The sequence below is a fragment of the Mchenga conophoros genome, linkage group LG15 (assembly GCF_057382185.1).
Source record: "Mchenga conophoros isolate Kocher_MC1m ecotype Shallow Benthic linkage group LG15, M_conophoros_male_GT1.1, whole genome shotgun sequence".
Lineage (NCBI taxonomy): Eukaryota > Metazoa > Chordata > Actinopteri > Cichliformes > Cichlidae > Mchenga > Mchenga conophoros.
Window position 1 is genome coordinate 4,234,051 of NC_140540.1, and position 25,204 is coordinate 4,259,254.

Below are 25,204 nucleotides of genomic sequence, written 5' to 3' on the forward strand. Positions count from 1 at the left end.
ATTAAGCTTAACTTCAAACTTTTGTAGGTTTTAAACAGGTAGGCTGGAGATAGTAGCACTATCAAAAAGACACCAGGCGGAGCTGGAGGCGGTGAAGATGCTCAGATTTTAGTTGGGTTTGGGACAGCTCAGCGATGCAGGAAGGCGATCCACTGTGGCAACTTCTAAACGGAGCAGCTGAATGAAAAAGAGGAAGGTTATAAAAAAAAAGTTTTCCCCTCATTAATTTATCATGAAAGAGAAAATCGGTAATAGAAATGAGAGATTTTTTTGTAGCACCAGGCCTCAAAGACGTTTAATTTTGCTTTAAAGATTGGCAGGTTGATATGGGAGCCCGTGGGGACTGATTCCCATTTGGAGTCAACGCTCAGTGGCTATTTGAGGAACTGCACCTTTTAACACTTCCCCCGTTGGCCTAATTTTTCATCATCTGAGGTCGCTGCTTGGCTGTTGCAGTTCATTTGACAACTGACACATTTGGTCTCGTTTGTACCGCCTCTGGTTAATTTGGAAGCTGTCGACCGGTTCCTGCCTTTTAATGCTGACCACACAGCCTCCATTTCTGACCACATGTCCATAGACTAGCTGTCTCCAAAACACGCAAGTCATGCAATCTAATCATCAAGAAGGCGCCCAAGGCACTGGATCCAATTCACTAATGTAGTTAACTGGAGGGTAGTGGGGATGATGAACCATGCTTTTCTCCATACTTGTCTCTATTTTTCACACACATGCGATAAACCTTAATGGATGGGCTGCCAGTCATTGAGATACTGACATGCATCATTTCCCCTGAGATACAAACTACAGCGTTTATAGAGTGAGGAAAAGTGAGTCGGGAGGAAAGGGAGGAAAAAAAACCTTGTTAGGATAACAAAACCACTTGGGCTCTATACACCTCAGCACTGACAAAAAGATCCATTAAGAGGCAGAGGAGTGCGTCGTGCTGCAGTTACAACTACTCTGGAATCGCACACAAACATGGACTTAACAATGGCTACAGTATCCTCCACACTTGCTATTAAAAGCCTTGAGATGCAAACAGCAAGTGGTGGAATACAGTGCACAAACAGGAAAGGCATGATAACAAATCCTGCATTTACTCATGCTGTTAAGTATGCTTAAACCATACAGGTTCACAGCAGCGTAACCTTAAAAATGCAAAAAAAGAAAAAAGAGGGGGAAAAAAGCATTTATCGCCTGCAGAGAGGAGCTGATGCTCTAGATTATATCAAGCAGCAACTCGTGCCCTTAAGTTACAAACTCACATTAATCCCTGCAACAACTCCAGCTATCTTACTCTCATGAACACAGTCTATCGTAGTCTCTTCCCACTGCCCCCACACACACACACATGCACCACCAAATGTGCACTCTAATGTGGATTTCAAAAACCTGTGTTAGTCATGTGAGTAAATCCAGCTTGTTTGTAAAAGAAAAACCGTCAGTTTGTGATCAAATCAGCGTGTCACGCTCTTCGGGGTTTGAAGGGATTTGGCAGTTTGTTTTCACTTAAATGTCTCTGCAAGCATTGTCTGGGGGACGCATTTATTCATGCTGATAATCTCTCAGAACTGCACTTCAACAAAATGATTTTTTTTTTAAACATTTGTCCAATATAACACAACATATAGCATTTACCGCAGCCTAGAGTTTTGAATAAGCAGCATGCTAAAATGCAGACACAGGGTGGCAACCATAACTAGCTCATTCCACAGAACAATCTGAAAACCTCAGAAACAGCTGATTTTTTGTCCAATATTATATTTATCATGAAAAATGTTACCTTCATACTACTGATAGTTTCAAAGTTAAATAGCAGGGGGTTTAAATTTGTCACCTTGAGCCCTCATACCTTCACAGGAATCAAATAATTGTTTTTCTATAGCTAACTTAGTTTCAAATATGCGTTATACTGTACAGTAAGGATCCTACAATAATACAGAAGAAACCCCAGCATTCAGACCAACCGCTACGATCAAGCACTTGGCGACAGGGGAAGGAAAAACTTCCTTTTAACAGGAAGAAACCTCCGGGAGAACCTGGCTCAGGGATGTAGAGACTGACTGGGGTGAGAGGAGGGAGTATTAAACCAAATCCACTGCATAAGCACTGCATGAAAAATGTAATACACCCTTACTCCTTCAATAAGAAGTAAAAGGGTGACTAGCAGCTAGGTGCCATGTTTACATCATATTTATCACATGCATTTGATTAATTTATAATCAACAAGTGTGAGCATTTTTCTAAAAGCAGCAGTTTTGGCAGTTTGCAGAGCATTCAGGTGTTATTACAAAATAATTAAAGACAATGGCCACAAACCTCGAGCCATTTCTGCATTTCAGCTTTGTTTTGTTCTGTTTTTCTTTATCTCAGGTTGTATTTACCCAACTTTAAGGCCGGGCATAGTCTACCGTATTTTCCACACTATAAGGCGCAGTTAAAATCCTTTAATTTTCACAAAAATCGACAGTGCGCCTTATGTATGAATTCTGGTTTTGCTTACTGACCTTTTATGTGGTACACAGCGCTCAAAATCTAGAAAATGTCTTAGTACTACTTTGGGAAGCTACGAAGCTGCACCGCTTGATGGATTGTTGGAGGATTACAGCTACTGTAGTCAGGAGCCTCAGGGAGTAATCTGGGTCCAAAACTTCAACTTCAGGTCCTAAAGTCAAACAAATACTGCGACATCACTGAAAGTTAAAAACTGTCTAAATTCTTTTATCTTTAATAAAATGATCAGTGTTGCTGCTTTACCAGGTGTAACAATTAAGTTTAACATCCAGCCATCATGAAAACAGAATTTATTAAATTTAACAGAGTTAGAAGTTAGCAGGAAGTTAGCTCGCTAGCTTCCACCTAAACATGATATAGCATGTTCTGACTGAGAGATTTCTGAAACAAATTCAAACGTACAGCTCTGCTATCACTTCCAACATAAATAAAGACAGAAAACTAAACAGCAGTGACGTTTGTAGGGCTACTGAAGTTGGGCTAACTGGTATATGCTACGTGATCGCTAGCTACACAGCTATGTTAGCATAACATAAACACAGTGAAGCTGGAGGATGAACGCTAACTTTTTTCCACTCGATAAAAGCTAATGTGAGGGTTCCTGATGGTTAGAGACAAATACAATCGCATGGCAGGATGCTGTAAACGGACCAAACTTCAGTCAGGAGAACAACTGAGATAATCCATCCACAATACGAGGTTAGTCATTAATAGAGCAGCTGCGAGAGAATTTAGCATTAATTAATCAATGGTATGGAAATGGAGGACTCAAGAAGAATGAGTTGAGTAAAGTTTGACTTATTTGACTGTTTTGTTTCGCTTAATGCTCCTTATGGTCAGAAAAATACAGTAGATAATTTTTTTGTAACGTGTACTTTCTTTTTACGATGACTGTATTTTAATTTCTATAACAGTGACAGAAACAAGTACTGGTATAGTTGATATTTTAGATTGCTTTCTGGTAGTTCACTGGATAAAACTTAAGAAAGTGTGATATGTTCAGCTACCCAACCCACATCCATACAAGTTGTAGCACATATAGCACTCCTTTTACCTATACCCTGTTTAGCAGGTGGGAGGTTCACCTGCAAAAACTCGAGCCTTGAAGCATGCCGACTTTAGCTTTTCATTCAAATAAATCAACAGAGATATATTTGCATGCAGCGACATATGAAGTAGCTGTTTGATTAGTATATTGCCACTGGAACGGGCACAAGAAGAGAAGAAGAACAGGTGTGTGAGAGAGTGTCAGTCTCTCATAGCCCTCTGTTTCCTGTCAGAAGTTATGAACCAAGAGCTAGTGATTTGGCTCGAAGAATACAGGGCTTGGAGCAGCCCTGAAGGGCTTTCAGAATAATTTACACAGAGATATAGGCATCATTTTCTCATTAACATTTTTCACATTTGCCAAGACTGTTTATTAGCAGCCAGGTGGTGAAAATCTCAAGAGCACAACATAAATTACCCTTAAGAGTCCAGGTAAAGACCAGGTGTGCATGTGGGCTGTTGTTAACAGAGGAAGCTGCTGTTTGTGACTGTGGATGTTCATTTGAGATCATTCAACTGTGACTTCCAGCTTCTTTGCATATGTGCTACAGCCTCATCCAAATTTAAATGGCTATAGAGAGGAAATGCAATGGAAAAGGGGTTAAAAAAAGAGGAGAGGAATCAAGTAGAGAAAGGTAGTAATATTTTTCAGATTAATCTGTCTGTGTGTCTGTCTATCAAGTCAGACGACTGAGGCATGGAACCGTGAACAGAGAGAAAACATCCATTTTGGAGAAGAGGAGTGAGAGTGGGTGTGAGAGCACAGAATGAGAGTCTATCTGTGTTGTGTCAGCTGCCATCTGTGTGTCAGAGCACATCACAGAAACTGTAAGGCCTGCGCCCACACCTCCAATATCACCCTGCTTTCTGTTGGCCACCAGCACTCAAACATCCCTTTCTCCAAATCACAATCTTCTTGTCTGACTTGCACTCTTTGCCTACATTTTCCTTGCACCAGGACACATGTAGAAATTTAGCATCAATTAACCCAAGGAGGCTGTCTTGGCCACATGTTCGCTGTGGGTATTTTAAGGTCTTGTACTCGACTGCAGCTGCACTGGAATTGCCTCCTGAAGCACGAAGACACTTAATCCTGAAAATAAAATTCATTACTGATGCATTATGTGGCTAATAAGGGACAAATGACTTTTAGATAAAGATGCAGTCAACAGTAATCATTGAGAAATACTAAATAGATGCATAAGTCTAACATTAATACAATAATTCAGTTTTCTTAAAATAAACACGTAGTCTTCAATGTGCCAAGAATAACACAGACAAACCCCATCTTTTGCTAGCTCTAGTTCACAAAAACACTACTCTACACAAATTGTCAGACATGAAAACAAAAACAGTGGCATTGTGACAACTAATTTGAACTCGTTTGTATGCACCTCTATTTCCCGTGTTGATTTTCTCTGCATGTGACAGCTGTTTGTATCTGTGTGATCTCTCCCCAGGTTGCTAATCAATGTCTGATGGTGAAATCCGCCGAGTCCTACCTTAGAGAGCTCAGCACCCTTCACACATATAAATGTCTGGTTATAAGAACTCTATAGAAAGACCCGCCCAAAGCTTCAAGCAGACAAAAAACACAAATAATCGTCTGTTAAGGCAGGATAGTAATGAATACTTAACACGTCACCATCAAAAACGTCCATCATTACTTGTGGATTAGGCTATGTGTACTTCCTAAGTTCTTAGCAGCAAGCTACAGTGGTTTTGTGTTGCGTAAACCTGTAAAACCTTAATTAATGTATCAACATATTATAGAAAACATCTGTAAGTGCAAATAAACTCACCTAAAACCCGTAGGAGGAAAATCCTGAAGCATCACAAACTAAATGCCCAAAAATTTCAGTGGCAATATGTTTACAGCCAATATCCTATCGATTTAATAATATTTTTTAAAAATTAATTCATGTTTCAATGCATGCAATAATGTACGGTTTACATTTCATGTTGGTATTCATGTAGTTCATAATGTGTGAGAACTATCCTGCAATTACGCTAATGCTTTTGTCACTCAGTCTAACATGAACTGCATTAAGTTTTGTAATGTGTAATTTCTGCAAAATCTAATCTAACATCTTTTATTGGTTATATTATAAAACATAATTTTGAGGACCATTTTCTTCATTATTTTCTGAATGAGTCCCTGATTGCGAAGCTAATGGTAGTTTAGCCTGACTGCACTTAACAGTTAGCGGCAGCTGGGAGTTACCGCGAGGAAAAATTAGCCTCAATGTAGGGTTGTCAAAAAAAAACTGATACTATTCATTAATAAAAATGAATGTCAGATTAGATACTCGTTTGCCACAGTGCTGTCTTTGGCTCCTCCAGATGACAAACATCTTCACACAGCGCCGCTGCAGCGCTAACAGCTGAAATCGTTGATGTTCACAACACCGAACGGCACTTTATGAGGAATTTCAAAAATATCATCAAATTATTAAACACTAATCATAAGTATTACCTGGCAGCACACACGTTAATGTTAGCTGTTTAACTGTTAGCAATTACCCGATTAAGTCATTATTAGGGTAGCAGCTAGCGGCTATGACTAACAGCGCGATTATGCTAGGTTACAGATCACAGGCAACCAAATTGGAGGCTGATGACTGGATGATCTTATTATACCAGTGCTACCAGTGTTATTGTAGTTTTGTATTTTCTTATTGGTTTTTTGCTTTTTTTTTTTAAATTCCGTTTAGCTTAGATTAGCTTCCAGAGTGGGATCGCTTGTTTCAGTTTAGCTTTTTATGTATGAAACTGTTTTAGTTTTTATTAGGATCATTGTTAGTTATAGTCTTTATTACCTTTTTATTTCTGGTAAATGCCAGTGACCACATTGAGGAAAATCAGTATAGCTATTACAATATAGCATAGAAATGACAGCTTACTGTTTAGAGCCAACTGGACATTTTTGGTTCGTAATAAGCAGCAACCTCCAGAATATGTGGAAGTATCTAAAACTGCAGTTTCTGTTGTAGCTACTTGAGGACGGCTATAAAAAAAAAAAAAGACCACAATTTAAGCATGAGAGAGAAATAATTAATGGAAATTTGTGTCCCTATGTGATCCCTTTAGTCATCCGTGTGACCTGCCTTAAACCTAACTGGCTCTTGACCCTCAGGTTAAGAACCACTGATTTAACCTCTGGCACGCTAGCTCATTCATGGACTCCCAGATCTTCCTCGTTTACTTCAAAGGCAGCAGTGTTTTGCTTGTTATTTACTCATCGTACACACATCTGACAGATTGTGTATTACGACATCTGGGGATCTGATGGAGTCTTGCTCCCGTATGGACGGCCTGGAAGTGCTCATTTGACAGACTGAAGTCAAGGTCATTCAAAAGACACCACGTACACAACACACACTTCACTGCCATCACTGTAGGAGAGCACACACACACACACACACACACACACACACACAACTCATTAACTCTGATGGATTACAGGACATTTTAGGCTAATAACACAGACATACTTGTACACACCATGCATAACTGCACTCACTCACACACACACACACACACACACACACACACAGAGCAGACTATGGGAGTACATACAAACACAGATGGACGCAGACCTACCACCTCAGTGTCACCTTCAGCTAATCCTTGTGAGACAGAGCAATCCATCCACAGGCCACACAGATTTAACCATAATCCCTGAAAATGAACTCATTTGGAACACAAGTCTGTTTCCTCAATGCCTCGACGCACAACTTGGCAAGATACGCGTACACACATACGCATTGTGTATGTAGATAACCTACAGATATGCCGCACAACACTCCTGTAAATGGAAAAAGGCACCTTGAAAGGCCACCAGGAAGAGAAGTTAGGGAGCGACGATAATAGAGAGGGTGTGCACTTTTTCAGTGTCTGTATGTGTGTGCAGACGCAGATTTAATTGGATGGGAATGTCACGTAGGACGGGGGACATGAGTGCTGCCGGTGCTGTAGGTCGTACACCAATTACTGCTCCGCACTCTTCAAAACTCGATGGAAGATGGAAGACTGACACCCCACTTCATTACCGACGTAAGCCCCCGTGTTGATAGCAGCCAAGTAGGGCAGCGCTGTGCTGGTGCAGGGTGGCGAGTAGTGGTGCTAGTATTAAAATTAACATCCAAATTGCTGGGGAAAAAGTCGCCGCAGCCAAAGCATAAGGTTTGGTCACCTTGATTAATTACTATTATTACTGAATCTAAGAGATTTGAAAGTTTAAAAAAGGGTAAATTTAAGTGGACTAGTGAAATGAAAATAATCCCCCCAAAAAACCCACCAAAGCACGTTGAGTGGTCTTTACTTTTTATATCCAGAGCCTACAGCTATTATTTGTGTGCAGTCTGTGCCTCTTTTTTCATCTACTGTTTAGTATTTGATAAAATACAGGTGCTATAATAATGTGGGACGGCTGTGTTTTCACTGGAGTGCTACATAGAAAGCACTGTGATAGGAAACAGAAATGCTTGTGTGAATGAGACGTACTGCGTGACGCTCTTTAAGTGCTCCAGCAGAAAAGTGCTACATAAGAACCCATCCATTTACCATACAGGTGAAGATTGTGACTCATCCTGTCCGTCCCTTTCACTGACTAACACTGACTTACAAAGGGGTATTTCGCCAAACTGAGATTACTACGGCGTATGTTGATATTTTTATGACTGCAGTGTGTTGTATTTATATGTCTATAGGAGAGTACTGTGGGTTTTATCTTCTTCTGTCAACACCATCCTTAGTAAGAAAAGTGTTTATAGCTTTAGTATGTGTGCTCTCGGTGAGATGCTCTTAGCTTAAAAAGAGAAACGCTGCATACTCATCACTGCCCCTGGAGGCTAGAAAGAAAATGATGCATGCACTTGAATTGTGCACCCGTGGTGAGTGAAATTATGATTGCCATTGCTGGTATCTTTATGCCTCTACACTCTGAAAAAGGCACAAATGCGTGTTGGTATATTTTTTTGTCTCTAACTCAGTGAAATTATGGCCTTTTATTACATGTTGAAAACAACCTTGAGTGCTAGGACCTGGATTTTTATGCCATGCTTTAGCTGTAATTCTATTTTCTTTTTTATTGTTGTTCTCATCCAGAAGCACTGGTGGTTTGAGGGACACCTGTAGTGCTCCTGCTAGTCTCTTTTATTAAAATCAGCTAACAATGTTGAGTTGGTTTAGAGGTGAATATGTCGTGTATTATAAGGGGGGAGATGATTAGCCATGTAGCAGGTGGTCAGATCTCAGGAGCCTATACTCATTTGGTTTAGAATATCATTAAATGTTTTTCTAATGATTTTATTTCATTCGTTTTCTAAACTTTGATTCAGTGTAGTGTACAGTTAGTTTTGTGACAATGACAGGGTTTTTGTGTTTGCACTTTTTCCTCTGTGCATCAACACAGGGCATTTTTTATTAAAATCAGTCATAATGTGATTGAAAGCACGACTTTCAGCTTTGATTCAAGAGGTTTAACAAAAGTATCAGATTAGGAATTCAGATTAACTTTGACAGAAAGGAGAGTATGGAGAATAGCAGTGTGCCATATCATAGTGTCTTGTACATAAATGATGCATTTTTACATGATATGAATGTGTCATATTAGATAATCGATGTAGCACCATCGTGTGTTTACACTGCCTAGTGCACACAACTACAATGAGACGAGGCTGTTGACAGCAGCTGTGCGTCACGGGGAAAATAAAGGGAGCTACTTAAATAACCTTGAACAAAACACAAGGCTTTGCAAAAATATGCAAGAAAACTGTTCCTGCTACAGGTGGAAACAACAAACCTGCTCAGTGGAAAAGAAGAAGAAGGAAAATGTCATTCATTTTGTTTGCACTAATAAATAAATGATGCTGCCTGCAAGCTGCAATCACAGATAAAATGTTTTTCCTATCGTCAGAACTATCATCATCGCAAATTTACTTGAAATACTGTGACATAATTTTAAGGCTGTATCGCCACCTCTAATGGGGAAGAAACAGCTCATGGTCTGAAGCATACCATATTATCTGTCAAACATGGTGGAGTATGGCTATCAGTGGAATCAGGCCACTAGTGTTTACTGATAACATGACTGCTGACAGAAGCAGCAGGAGAAATTGTGAAGCGTGCACGTTCAGATTCAAATTCAGCCAAATGCAAAACTGACTGGACTGACTTCACAGCGCAAGTAGATGAGGGTCCAAAGCTTAGAGCTTTGCCGAGAGTTCCTCAAGGCAAAGAAATGAGATGTTCTTCAATGTAAAGTCACTCACCTGGTGTCACCCGAGCCTCTAAAAATGGGACACTATGTATAAAAACGGCTGTAATTCCTCAACAGTTAAAGCAGTTCTTATGTTTAAACCCCTTAAAGCTGGAAGTCTGCACTTCAATCACATATTGATTTCTGTGTTGGTGAACAGAGGAAAAAAAAGAAAAAAAGTCAGTTAAAACTTCAGGGCTTAACTGTAAATTGAGCCGGTGATCAACAAATCGCTATAGTTTGAGCGGACAGTGTCCTGACCATAAACAGAAAGAGAGAGAGTAGCTGTCACCCACTACTTTTTAAATATACCTTTGGAAGCTTTTGACTGGATGGATTTTTAGAGCCAGAAATTTAAATGGTTAAATGAAGAGATGCTAGAAGGTTTGACAAGCATCCATGGCCTGTATGGGTGCAATGCACAGACACAGACTGCTAACTACAGTGCTGATCAACACACTAATAGATTACTAATAAAACACCAGTCACCAAAACTAAAGTGCAAACTTCAGCCACATTATTGGTCAGTTAATTCCATTAAAACTGCTCCAAAGGCACCAGCAGCACAAACACGGATGAGTTTTCCAGTCAAATGACTCCAATTAGCAGCGATGAGGCCTAGAAGACACTGACTGGCTCCAACACCCCTGCCAATCAAAGGGGTCCTGTCCCTACTCTACTGTCCAGATGGTTGGGTTATAAATAATTTACCCGCCGTAGAGTTGTTATGCATGGAAAAGCTACATTTATCACATGACTCGTGGTGCAAACATGCTTTTTAATGCAGTAAAGTTGGCTTCATCAACATGGTTCTCAATGGCACTGACTCACATTTGGAACGAGCCACTAAAAACAGATAAATGACACTCCATGTTGGTGTCATTTTCCAGCACTGAAGGTTGCAGCTGGTTCACATCCACACCTTGCTCACGACGCTCACTTTCAAAACACAAGAAGTGCAAAAGCCAAAATACTTGTGTCAAACAGGAGCTTCACAAAGGACCTGTATTCATCAACCTAAGTTGAATTTTATCAAATTCCTGTCTGCATCTTACTTCGACAATAGATGAAGGCGTTCACACTGAGCACACTGTATATGCTGCACACACGTTCGCTGGAGAGACCTGGACAAAAGCTGAAAATAGCACTGTGTTTGTGCTTATCACTGTTTATGTGAAAACCCCTCACCTTGACCGTACACACACATGCACACACAAATACACTCAGGACAAATCTATATATAACAACTAACCCTTCCACCTCCACTGTCGATCCCTCCCTGTGTCCTGGGGAGGCACGCTGCCTGGATATTGCAAAGGTTTGCCTTGCCAGCCTATGCTTTCTAAAGGTCAGCTGTTGCTTCCTCGTGAGCGGGGACGCTGAACTGGCTGCCAACCATCATGGCAGCATCTGTCACAGCCTAACCACTGATAATTAGCCAGCAAACATTCTGCTGCAACCTGTCTAACTAGGTAGGAATTATGCAGCAAGTGCTCAAACGGAATATACGTTTTATTAATGTGTGTATGGGTGTCTTTAGGAGTGAAAGATGGAAGGAAGTGAGAGAGGAGGAAAAAAAAGCACAGGAGCAAAAAAGGTGGGAGAAAAATGGCTCGCCTGTTGGTAAAGGCTGAAATTGTCCAAAGTGCCAGACCGTCGTTTATCAGTGAGGCAGAAGCACATACAGCTCGTACTACTCATTACCTGCAGTATTCCTCACACCTTTCCCTAATACCACACCTGCCACCATTCACCAATGTTTCTCTGTAACTGTCATGCACACACGCATGTGCACGCATGTGCACGCACGTACACACACGCAATGCGCCATCTACCTCCCTGTCTCAGAGACCCCGGTGCCCTATTAGAAGACAATGAAGAGGCGACACTGTCTTTGCTCGAGCATGTCAGACAGATACGACATCGCCGGCCTCGAAGGCCCCAAATACACCCATCATCTTCCTGCCCACCTAATCAGCACTGTAAAGAGACAGAGAGAGCAATGGGACACAAGGTGCAGAAGAGGCTGGAGATTGCAGTTAAAAGTGGAAACCGTAAGGGGGGAGGAGGAGGCACGGAGAGGGAGAAATATGAGAGAGATGTGATGATCTGCCTGATTTGGTCTCCCTTGCTTTTTTTTTTTCCCCCAGAGCCTGAAAAATACAGCAAAGTACTTCCACAGAGCTGGAAAATGACCTTGTACAGGCAGAACACTGTAAATAGGAAAATGAACCTTTCTGTAAACATCTGGAAAAACATTGCCAAAGGCCTGTTTGTGTACAAAAACTGCATACATGCGGGTATAACTTCCACATTTGAGAAGCTGAATTAGCACCTAACAAAGTGATTCATTTATTTAAAGGCAAAAAACAAAAGCAACAAAACCCCCCACAATTGGTGGTAATGCAGCCTAATTTCACTTCAGAAAGCTAAGCTGTGTGCAAATAGATTTTCCTGCTGCTCTGGAATTAAATCTGAGCAAAAACACACTGAACTCTTCAAGTAAACAGTATCTGTTGTAAATGAGCTACTGCTTGCATGGGAACACGGAGAGTCATGAGAAGAAGAAAATCCACATCGACCCTTTGGGAAGGGGTCACGGGTACCACAGAGGGGCCACGAGGGCTTGTGTTTGAGCGTGAATGGAGGTGTGAAGCTGAAGTTCGATCCGATGTGATGCGCTGTGAAGTTAGTTAATCCTGAGGAGCGGGGATTTGCTCTGCGGGGGGGAAACTGCCTCAGCAAGGGGTCTCTGGGAGCCCGTTGTCTCCCCTTCGACCACAGTGGCACGCCGCGTGGTTGCACCCCCTCAACTAACACCGTCGGCCCATCCGCTCCAAAACTAGCCCCAGGCGCCGTCTGACCCAGTATGCAGAAACAGAGACACACAGCAACACGCATGCGGACGTATAGGAGACGCAGCAGCCCGTCAGTTCATTATTTCTGTGCAGAGGCTGGAGGGTCCGGGAGAGCAGACTGAGGGTTTCTTCACACAAGCCCATTGGTTCCACTGTGACTGATGGTGCAGCGCTCATAGGCCCACCTGGGGCTGCTGCGTCTACACTCCCTCTCATCTTCTCCTGTTGGCGCTGCACTGCTAAACTCTTTTCGACTCGCTCCTCTTCTGTCTCTCTCCTCCCCTCTTTCCTGCCTGCTTCACCGCAGGGTCCTGAATGCCTGGGGCTGCGGAGCTGCAGGACGCTCTGTTGTTATTAGCATCATTACCCTCCTGGTTATTTCCCCCAAATCTCCAAAAGAGAGTGCTGTTGGGCAGGAAGCTAAAACGGACAAAGGAGGACCTCCATCTCCCAAGTCACTGTACCCGAATCCAGCCTGTCAGTATTTACATGGAATGAGCGTGCTCGCAGTGCATCTGCATCCTGAGAGTAAGAGCTAAAATGTAGGTGGCAGGATGTGTGAGAAAATGTGAACAGATTGGAGCCTTGCAAAAACAAATGAAGATGTTTTTGTTATGTGGGAGAAACCCTGCCGGACTGTGACTCAAACAGCAGCCGAAGCCTCCTTCTGCAGAGCAGGATGCAGAAGAGAGGACCTTTTTCCCGGGGACATCAAGTATTTAAGGGACTTGTCAGTTCACAGAAGACTTAAACTGTGTTCAGCGTGAGGTATGATAAAACCTCCCGCTGGGGTCTCCATCTCACTGTATGTTCTTGGTCATGCTCGAGTTGATGAAATTTCCCAAGAGCTATTCAGCACTCCTCTGTAAGGTTGTCGAGGCGTTACAATTTGCCTCCTGTGCCAGACTAAGCCAACATTCTTGAAATGCCCCATTATGCTGGTCGAAAGAATAGCGGCACTTAATGGAAAAAGTCAAACTTAAAATAGAAGGAGGAGGATTTTTATCAAGGGTAGGAAAAAGACAGTGGTTGAGTCAAACCAAGGTTGACTGCACTAGAGGAGCTCGGCACCCTTTACGGAGATGGGAGAAAACGCAGTCCTGACCTTCGGCGCTCAGCGACTGACGTCTGAATAATCTCTCACTCACACACACACACACACACACACACACACACACACACACACACACACACACACAGGTGAAGTGCGGCGATGTTTCTTTTACAGCACAACAAATGTTAATGAACCTGAAAAACAAGAGACGAACAATGGAGCTCTTTCACTGCAGATTTTACAGGCGCATGCACAATTTAAAAGGTCATTTTATTTTGAAAAGCCATTAAAAAAAGCCTCCTCTCTCCTTCAGACTTGTTTAGCCAAACAGCACAACATCCCTGATGAGAAAAGCTAGTTGCTGTACTCAGCGTCATGTTGCTGGCAGTCTTCATGCAATATTAACTTGCAATAGAGCTTGGAGGACGCACAAACCTGTTCATAGTGCGTGATAAATAAAACAAAACCATCCGTGATTGACACATTATTAGACAGCCATGAATTATTCAATGTCTGCAATCATTTTGGTTTGCCAAAGGATCAACATGCTAAGAAGCATGCGGGCCCGGGATACCTGATTGCAAGTTAAAAGCCTCCCGAACTCAACGGCTCCCACCTCTAAAAGTCTGTCAGTCATTAGCACAGATAGCAGAGAAAGGAATAAGCCAGCTCAGTCCTCTGAGTGTTGATTTGGACCTCCTGCCGTTCCCAAGGAAAGGCTTTATCCTACTAGCTTTGAGATGGCTCTGATTGAAGACATAATTGTGAATGTGGGTGAATTTCACGGTTAGGAGCGTGAAACCCTCAGTGAGATGGATGGGGAGATGGGGAGTGCAGGGAAAGAGGACGGACTGCAAATGATGTGTCAGAGTGTTCAGAGCCTGAGCTGGAAGGTGAGAGACCTTGGCTGTTGCTGGATGAGACATCATATGCAGACAACAAATAAACACACGCACATGTGTGCATACATATGTACATATACTCAAGGAACACACAAGCGCAGGCAGAAACGCAGACTCATGCATAATGAAAAAAGACTGGCTGCGTGTGTAAACAATCTCTGCATCAATCAGTCTACGAGAGGAGCAAATCAGCTCTTGCTGTCGCATCGTTTCGTGCCATTCTGCAGCCTTCACATACAATCCCCACCAGCCATCTGCATATTAAACAAGGCAGCTAGTCACATACACTGACTAATGATTTCTGAATGTTATTAACTCTCCATATTACAAGTATACTTCAGATGTGTGCAGTTCTTCTTCCTTGCAGAGGCAAGAAAAAAAAGTGTTTGAGTTACAGCTACCTTATCTCCAGCAGCCAGGATTTAGTCCTGCTGCGGACTGGCTGCCTCCCCGTTGAAGTCTCTACTATCTTTGGAGTTTTGGCCCCACAGTTACTGAGCTGCAGTAGAGCCAACTGCGACTCACAGCAGGGCCACACCTGCCAAATCTAGTGGTTAGCTGCAAAAATCAAGGATCAGCAGTTAATGGAGCTCATTTATCAAAGCAGAGAGGAACAAATGCTTTCAGAAATGGCCTGGAAATGATCTGAATAATCTTCAGCTGTATCATTTCCTGGCCTGTGAGACAAATGCAATAATTCATATGTACACTCTATTAAAATATCACATTTTAAGTGCTCCCCCCCGCACCCCCTCCAACCACGATGTAGCACGTGAGATATTATAGTAGTGTAAGTGATAAACAAAACAAAGACGCGGCTGATTTGAACTGCGGACGTCCTCATGTAAGTTCAAAAGCTTAAAAAAGCCCAGTTTTACTGCTTTTACAGTGGAAAAAATTTTTTTTATGTCAACTTCAATTTTCAGAGGAGTTAATCTTTCTAATGGTGCCTCTGGCCTGCACCTTGTTTTTTTTTTTTTTTTTTTTTTAAAAAAAGCAATTTGAAGAATTAGAATCCTGTTTATGAGTCTTATGAAACTGCTGTTGTTAATCTGTCAAGCTCCTCACCAAGCTGTTGAGACTGTGTATGACTTATAGCATCTGTCTTTTGAGTTGATTTGACAGACCAAGCTGCCTGTTGTTCACAAATCCTCCTTAATCTTTGAAATTGCTCATCCTTCCTCTGCAAAACAAAGCTGCAGTATTAAGCTCCAAAACTTGCCCCCACACAGTTTCTTTCACATTGTTTAAGCATTTTAAGAAAGTATTAAGAACTTTGAAAAACACATTTAGCGGGCTGTCTGTTACCGTGTGGCTTCTCGAGCTTCGTCGACTCGTGATAACCAACTCAAAGCCTGCGTTTCGCGACTCACATGAAATTCAAGCGAGAAGGACGCATCAGAACTTTTGTTAAAGAATCGCCACAAGTGGCAATTACAGCCTGATTATAAGAGCTACAGGACTGTGTAGCAGTTGTACATCAGAAGTCTTATTGTAAACCTAGTTTTTGCTAATATTATTAATATTGCTAATACTATGAGCTACTGGTTAAAACAGAAGTTGTAATCCTGTTGCAGCAAAACGCTAATGAAATGGATTACAGTGTATTTAATGCTAAGGGATTCAGTTTTCTCCTGTGTGCTTGCTTCTTATTTCAGAATTAGAGGATATAGTCACGGGAAAACATCTTTACTGTTTCCTTTTATGACGGTAAGCAGAAGGCAGATGTTGAGCACCTCTGTAAAAGCAGAAGTGTTGGATGTTTGTTGGTCTTGAGCGTTCAGGTCTTATATCTAAGCTTGAGGTCAAGGTCACTGAGATTCAAACTCGTCTGAGGTTTTGGGTGTCCACGTCGCCGGCCTAGCAAGGTGATGAAAATACCCCATTACCCTTTTACGGCTGAGGTGTAACAACACAGCAGAATAAAAGTTCCATCTCAGAGTCAGAGACCTCAGCATGTTAAATCTTACAAATCATGACAGTACAATTTGAAAAAGACCAAAAAAACTAGGCTTATTTGGAAGGGTTGACAAGAGAAAGCCTCTTCTCTCTAAAAAGAACGTGACAGCACAGCTTAGGTTTGCAAATGTGTACGTGAGCAAACCTCAAGACTGCTGCAACAGTGTTTGGACTGTTCTTTGGACAGATGAGACCAAAAAGCTTATACCAACTGTCAAGCATGGTGGTGCAAGGATGATGTTTGGGTTTGTTTTGCGACCTGGGCACCTTCCAATCAGCCATGAACCTCTTTGCATACCAAAGTAATCTAGACACTAACGTGAGGCCATCTGTCCGAGAGCTAGAGTTTGTCTGAAACTGAGTCATGCAGCAGGACAATGACCCCGAGCACAGCAGTAAATTTACAGCAGAATAGCTGAGAAAGAGAAGAATCAACGTTTTATAACGGTCCAGTCAAAGTGCAGAACTTAACTCGATTTGAATAGTTTGGAGGACTGTGCTCTCCGTGAACAAAGCAACATTGTAACAAAGAGTTCCTTCACGACAATGTGAGACACTGATACAGAAAACGAGTACTCCAAGTTATTGCCGATAAAGGCAGTTCTCCTAAGCTACTGAAATGAGTGTAGTTAGTTTTTCACAGGACTGCGTCGATCCTGTGAAAACTGCTTTTCACATGACTGTAAATCATGTTGCTCAAGTTCTCCAGCACAGCCGTGAGGTCTAGCTTCAGGCGGGATACAGGGGTTTTTGTGAAGTTGTTGTTAATAAGTGAAATTAATCAGCTGACAGTGAGACTCAGTGATGTAGTTTTAGTAGTGCATGACAAAGCGACTAATTAAAATGTCTTTGTTATCACATTATTCCTTCATTACTTCACTTTCCACTAAAGACAAATTATACTCAGAAGTGATATGTGGTTCCTGAATAGTCTTACAGCTCAGACTATTTAAAGCAGGGTTTTCTCTAAGTGACAGGAAAATTGCTGAAAGGTGTTTATAATGTGGCTTAAATATGAACACTCATGCTTATGGACGAGTTAGCTGTATCACCACTCACTCTTTTAACCCTTTAAGACCTACCATAGAACCAAGTCCGCCAGAGCTTATAGTATATTTTTACATGCTGTAGTTCCATTTTTGGGAGCATTTCAAGTTGATATACATCAATACAACCATTACAGCCCAAATTTTAATAATATGTCTGCATTAAGTGCATAGTAATTAAATAAATTGCAAAAACGTGCAATAAACTACCAAAAAATTGAAAATCGTTTTTGTTTTTTTAACATATATTTCTAGTTAGAGAGATTTAAGAGGCTTATCCCTCAAAACTGTAAATACAAAAACTAGTTTCCCACCACAGGAAATTTATTTTGAGTGTCTTCATAGTTTTATTTTTGAAATACACCAATTTTTATATACTGCAAAAAAAAAAAACGAAAAGAAATATTATAGTGCAAATTTGCAAAAAAAACAGCATATGCATCAAAATAAACTATTTCCAGCAGTGCAATATGAGTCCTAAGCATCCCAGAAACGACACAGAAAGTCATAAAGTTAAGCATAACTTTTAAAAACACAAGTATAGGCTCATAAGGCCCTGATGGTAAAAAACTACATTTCCGCCAAATGACGTCACTTCCGGTTTCAGGCAGGACATGGCGGACATGTGATAGTTCACGCTGATGGACGTAGGAAGTGTTACGAACAGCTGATCGGATCGGCAAAGCGTGTTTCTGGAATATTATGTTTTTGTTGCTGCAAGTACTTTTTATGCAATTTTTGCAAAGCTATATGTGGAAGGAAACTGTGACCGAGGACAAGCTGATGGCATAACATGTAAGTACAACTCCTCCGGTTTCATATGCAAAAAAAATTATTGCGCTAGCTTACGTGTTTGCAGTGCTACCGGGATTTAAAAATAGTTACGCAAAACGAGCGTGCCCGCTCCGACCGGCTTTAAAGGATTAATTGGATATCTACAAGGACATATGAACTATTATTAATATTAATATTATCATTAATATTATTATTATTTTATTGATTGATTTATTTTACTTATAATCTTCATATTACCTCTATTGTTCTTCAGTAATTGCTTTGCAGTGAATATAGCTTCATGTCCCAGTCTTCAGAAATGTAGCTGCAGCTCACAATGCAAATATCTGCCAGTTGGTTAATCAACCTTTTAATCAACAACACTGACGACAAAGACATTTGCCAGAAGTCAACATGCCCAATCGGAAAATTAAGCGACTATAGAAATAGCACATTTTGATTGGAAATCATTAAGATAGTTTAAAACAAAACAAAACAAAATCCCTGCTGAAACTTTAAAAATATAAGAGATATACAGATGCACTGCAGCATAAACCATCCACCAGTAAATAACTAAGTATAAATGGGTGGGATACACAGTGTTAGCCATGAAGTTAACAGTCAGTTCTTCAAGTTGACAAAATGGACAAAATGTACTTTAACAAGGGCCAGAGATGGCTAGATGACAGGGTGACAGCATCTTCAAAATGGCAGGTCATGTGAGGTGTACCCACAAAAGTGTTCGAAGAAAGGGCAACTGATGAACTGGCAACGAGGTCATAGACACCTAAAGCTAACTACAAGGCTGGTGATTGAGGTGTAATGGCACAGAGGAGATACTGCAGTGAAAAAGAAGAAAACAGAAGCTGGAAGACGGCCATCCTCTGAGGACAGGGAGCAAATATGAATTGAATATGCGATATGTATTTATAGTGATCCTCCAGCAAGTTTGTGAAGTGAGAGGGAACATTTTTGGAAAAATGTCATCAGGAACATCCACAACAAGAGGAATATAAGAAACACACTCAAAAAGCTGGAGACAGTGATTAGCTCCTGAGGATCTGCACTCTTTTTAACTTATTATTCTGTAATTGTTATATTTCCCCTTACTTTGGCAGGAATAATGGACTGGAAGAACTTTGATATGTAACACATGCTTTTCCCATTTATTAATTATTTGTTTTAAAACACAAACAAATTAAAGTAAGACTGTCAGAAAGCCTGGAGTACTGTTGCTTAAGACCACAAAGTCTGGCTTCCTGGAAGCAAAATGTAAAGAAATAAGGGGCAGTTTAAGACTTTCTACGAGTACTGTAAGCAAGTATCTTTTAAAAATAGCTCTTTTAATGCATTCTGGCCCTTTGTCTAAATGCAAATGAAGTTTCAGGTCACTGAAAACATCGTCTTCCTTTTCTTCTTTTGGAAAGCTTCTAAATTTATTCTAAAACTCTGTTTTTGGAAACTCTGCTTGCAGTGTGGAAGCGTAGACAGGACAGAAAAGAAGACTTATGGCAACGATAACAGATACCCTGTTTGCTACCTGGCCAGGTCTTATCAGTCGAAACATGTCTTTCCCCGAAGCACCCAGCTGCTTCCTGTTTACGGTGCATACCCCGCTGTATGTGAATGAATGAAAAGTGTGCAAGAGCGCTTCGTGCAGCTCAAGATCATTTTTGTTATAAGACAAACACACAAAAAAAGACGAAAAAAACAACAACAAAATGCTGTCATGGTCAAGGGTTACTGGGACGACCACAGGCAAGTCTGTCTTTGATATTCCCTCCACATGCTACCACAGGTAGTTCTTTATGTTGACCCTTTTTAAACACATAAACATAAACATAGGAATTCTGGCCCTAGTATAGTGAACCCTTGGACCTTGTGACTTTGTTACTCGTTCCACATAACAGTCTTAAAAGGAGACAAAATTAAAACCCGGGTTGCTTAGAAACAAGCCCGTTGATTGCCTTGACAATTGCTTCAGAGACCTGCTGGCGTTTATATGACATGGCCAGAGAAAACAACCTTGACCTCGTGCTACAAATGCCTCGCCTCAGCGCGCAAACCGTGCATTTCCATATTAACTATTCAAACTTCAGCTGTTCTGTTTGGTTTTGTGTAGTGAGTGTGTTCGTGTGTTATTTCTCTGTAGCTTGCACAGTCTGCTACAGCGCAACAGTGGAGCACTAACAACAAGCAGAGGAGGCCTCTGGTCGTTCTTGGAGAGAGGCAAAGTAGGTTAAAGTTTCACGGTGCTGATGATTGAGTCCAGTTGCTGTGGGCCTCACAGAAGCTTCTCATGATTGCACAAAAACACACACCAGGGCAGAGAGTGAGAAACGTGCACGGGCACATCGCACTGTGAAACAGTGATTTCTTTGGAGCCTCGAATGCCCTAGATGCATCGGCAGCTCTCAAATTAAGCAGCTCAGAGACGGAGGAATCAAATGCGTTTCCATTACGGGGCAAATATTCCATCTCCCCCCTGTCATAACGACACTGTATGGCAGCATTATGGGGAAATATCAAATTAGGCTGTTTCATTTGGAGGACTGTTGTGCATTGCGAGAAGCTTCGGAGATCAATTGAGCTGCTAGGTAATGAGCGACAGCGGCCTGCTCTAATATACTCAGTAATGTTCTTTTGATTGCTTTGGTTAATCTTGCTCTGTCGAGCAAGGGAGGCAACCCTCCTCTTCTCCCCGCTTTGTAACACGCTCATCAGCCCAGGTTAGAGGGTAAACTAAGAAATAGGGAGCAGTGTTAAAAAAAAATCTAAATGAGATCAATCAAACTATTAAATCTGGATAACGTCTGCACACGTTCCGTGCCACTAGGGATTCATTATACTCCTTGACGACGTCGCCTATTTCTGGTTTCATGCTGAAGACTTTCCATAAAAGAAGACCCAGCTGAACAGGCCACAAAGTACGACCTCCAGATAAAGTCTCGCTAATGTGCCGATGCCGACGTGGATGGAATCAGACGCATTGTGCCGCTCTGATCTCAGAAAGCAAATCGTCTCACTCGTGCGCCGCTCACAAACACGAGTGCTGCTCCGGGACACCACTCACAGCTGTGACCATTTTAATATCCCCCGGCCCAGATTCACTCCTTTGCACCTTTTTACTCTAAGAAAAAAAATGCTAAGAAACCTGTCTAACCCCTTTTGCAATATGCTGCACCGCACTACTGCATGCCACACCATCTGCCATGTTTTGCTGTGCATGTGAATATTTATTTGCTCGAACTGTACTGCTCAGCATCCCCCTACTGACCGCGCTGATCAAGCTCTGACGCGGCAGCCACGACAGAGGTGCTTTGCGTGACTTTTACCTCTCCACGTGGTCCAGGTTCCCCGATACGCCCAGTCCGCCGATCGTGTACAGCTTGCCGTCGTACACCAGGCTGTTGTGCCGACAGCGAGCCACGGTCATCCGGGACACCAGATTCCAGTTGTCCAAAAGAGACATGTAGCACCACACATCAGCCACCATCACACCTGACTCTGTGCCACCTGCAATGCACAAAAAAAAGGTTTATTAGAGTTGATAAGCAGGGCGATCAAGAGATCTGAAAGAAAAACAAACACGCCTCCTTCAGTTTTCCTCTGTCGTAGCAAAAATGGGCTAAATCTTCTGCTTTGGTGTATTTTAGTCGCTGCTGGGGTTTGTGGAACTACTGCTGTGGCAATTATAGGGCTGAAGATTAATGACTGGTTAAAACCAGACCTGTCAGGTGCTTCAACAAAGTGAGAAGGTGCTGAATGATTTCATCACTATCAAAATCATCCACGCATCCATCATTATTGTCATGTTTATTAACGCTAAGAGAATGTGATAGTCAGATTTCCTCTTACTACCGGCTTCATCGCAATTGTGTTCAACAAAGAAGTAAATAACCATCGATCTTCTCTTTGACCTCGGCTCAGCGGACCGGTATTTAATCAGCAGCCTGAAGAACTGTGTTGCATAAGTGATTCACCCCTGATTTCACGACATTTCTCATCTCTTGGCCTGGCTCTCCTGTGCCGTGCTTTAAGGTGCCTCCCATCTCTTGAACTCTATTTCTATGAAGTTCCCCAGCGGTTTATTTACTGTACTCATGCTTTCCAGATGGTAACCCTGAGAAATCAGACACCCACATGTATGTCCCAGTAAAGCTCGGCGCCGTTGATGCATCACGTCCTACTTTGCTTAAATTAAAAACTGGATGTCCAAAAATTTCCTGCTCACGACTCCAAATTAGAGGTAATTGCAAATGCCCCCTGAAGTCCCCAACACTTGTAGCACTTAATAATCTCTCCGCTAGTCTGAGTCCCTCATCTAATAATGTTCAAAAAGAGCTCCACAACCGAGGTGTTATTTATGACTGTGTTATTGTCTAAGCGGTCAGGTGACGGAAAGTTAGTGCTGCTTTGGCCAACCGAGACAGCTGACCAAGATCGGGTTATTCCTTCCTTGCATACTTAGAAAAGGTCACCCATGCTTCTCTCTCGTCTACACTTGACTTCTGCAATGCACTTTACTCTGGTATCGGCACGTGAAACATTTAAATAATGCAGCTGTTACAAAATGCTGCTGCCAAGATTTTCAACACACAGTAAGCGAAGCAACCACCTCACAAAAATCCTCTCTTCAGTGGTTACCCTGGAGTTTCAGATTTGATTTTAAAGTTTTACTGCGTGTTCAAAAAGCCTTCAGTGCTCCGGCTCCTGCCTATATCTGCAATCTGTCGACTCCCTACGAGACCGTCCGCTGCTAGAGATCCACACCTCGACTTTTTACCTCTGCTGCCCTGTGACCCTCAAAGTGTGGACTTTACTGCCTAGAGATGTGAGCCAGATAAACTCTGTATCCTCTTCTCAATCTTTTGCTAATACTTACTTTTATTGCGTTTCTTATTTTTATTACACAATTGCCTGTATTTATCCAACGTCTTTTACATCAAACACACCCCCAACTGGTCATGGCAGATGACTGCAGTTCTGCCAGAGGTTTCTTCCTGTCAAAAGGGAGTTTTTCCTTCCTGCTGTCACCAAGTGCTTGCTCACATAGAGTCATCTGATTTTACAAAATAACCGCCGTGAGGCAACTGTTGTGTTGATTGGGTGCTATCTAAACGAATTTAATGAAATTGAGTTTATATCTAATATAGTGGTTTCTTTTTACTTCTATTACATGTATTTTTTTTGTTATTTTTTAACACTTTGTAACTTTCCGAAAGTGCCATAGAAACGTTTTCAGTCTCCTTTCCCACCAAATCCTTTATTTCAAACTTCACAACTCAAACACAAAGAAAAAGTTGTGTCACAAAAGCTGGAAAATGAGAATGACTGTGTTTCCTCGTGCGATTCAACATCAATGAGATGTGATGAAAGCACAAACAGGGGCTCCTTTACCTGCACAGCACCTGCGCCTATTAGATTAGAAATAGAAATGAAATAATTTCAGATTAAAGAACTATTTCTGAATTTGATTTTTAGCCCTTTATATTTAATAAAAGTCACTCTTAAAGTACATATAGAAGTTCCCCCCACCCGCCCACCCCTCCAGTCCCCAAGAGGAACAGTGGCAGACTTGGACAACTTGAACCGTCAGAAAGTTGTTTGCTGCTGAGTCATCCAGCCAGCCAAGAAAACTGTACTTGTTTGAGCCGTCTTCAGAGCAGCTCTCTTAGCTGTGTTATTTGACATGTGACACCAGCCGTGATTCAGTGACCCTGTTCAGAGTGCGAGGACGGTTACAGGCCGGAGCCTGTTGATTGGCTGGCTAGAAAAACCCTGATTTCCCCACTGGCTGTCTGACTCCCAGAGGATACATGCAGACCTGTTCCAATGCCCAAAAACACATTTACATTTATATGAAAAGAGGGAGAGGAAAAGGTGCATGCAGGAAAAAGAAAATCCCGTTACATTTCCACTGTGTAATATGAAGGTCTGAGTACCGTGTGAGAATCTCGCACAAATGAACCATGGAGGCAGAAATTCAGTCTGCTGGTAGAGAAGCAACCTAAACGTGTCTCATTGTGGGAGTCGCAGAGCGCACAGTGTGCCACTATGGAGCAAAACAAAGTGCAGAACGCTGCAGCAACTACAGAGCAAGACAGAGAGGAAAAAGGTCTATTAAAAAAAAACCCCAAAACCATTTTATATAAAAACGACTCCTCTAAAAAGACATTTGAGTTGTCTGCAGCACAGGGCCGAGCAACATGTGACTAAGCTTTGAGGTTGGCCCCCTTTTAAAACTCTTGAACTGTTTCATAAAAGGTCAGAGAAGAGACCAGCGGCCTGGGTAGATTCACTCGGCCAAATCAAAGTAGCCACAGAGGAAAAACATCTATAATAAAAAGAGGTCACAAATGTCAACTTTGAAGACAACTTCGTGACCGTCTTTAACTCACGTTTGGCTTTCCTAACCTGACGCCGTAATGTGCTCATAAGCATTTATACAGCTACAGGCTGCGTCATAAAAACCAAGAAACAAAACCGCTCGAGTTTATATGCGAATTCTAATCTCGCCTCGAGGTCCATTAAGCCGCTACCCTGCAGCTTATATAGCACTATACGGTCTACTTCAGCAATTTGCCTTGTTGCTCGTCTGTGCTGATTAAAAAGTTGAAGTATGCATGCTGAAGTTGATTTGACCACTGCGTTTGCTGAGATGGAAAATGAACTCTGAAACTGAACTTGAGGTGGGATTTTTTTTTGTTATTACAGCTCGTTGCAGTTAATGGCACTAAAGCACGTCTCAACAGATGATGTAAATGACACCCCCCCCCCCTCCA

The 25,204-nt window shown here is 41.8% G+C and overlaps 1 protein-coding gene across 8 annotated transcripts in view; it reads right to left on the reverse strand.

Annotated features, from left to right (window-relative positions):
* klhl29 (kelch-like family member 29) overlaps nucleotides 1-25,204 on the reverse strand; it is a 255,603-nt gene that overhangs the window by 24,958 nt on the left and 205,441 nt on the right. For all 8 annotated transcript variants that reach the window (XM_085248104.1, XM_085248102.1, XM_085248098.1 and 5 more), the window contains one exon: nucleotides 21,755-21,935. In XM_085248104.1, the coding sequence (XP_085104230.1) occupies nucleotides 21,755-21,935 (181 nt within the window). The remainder of the gene's footprint in view (nucleotides 1-21,754; nucleotides 21,936-25,204) is intronic.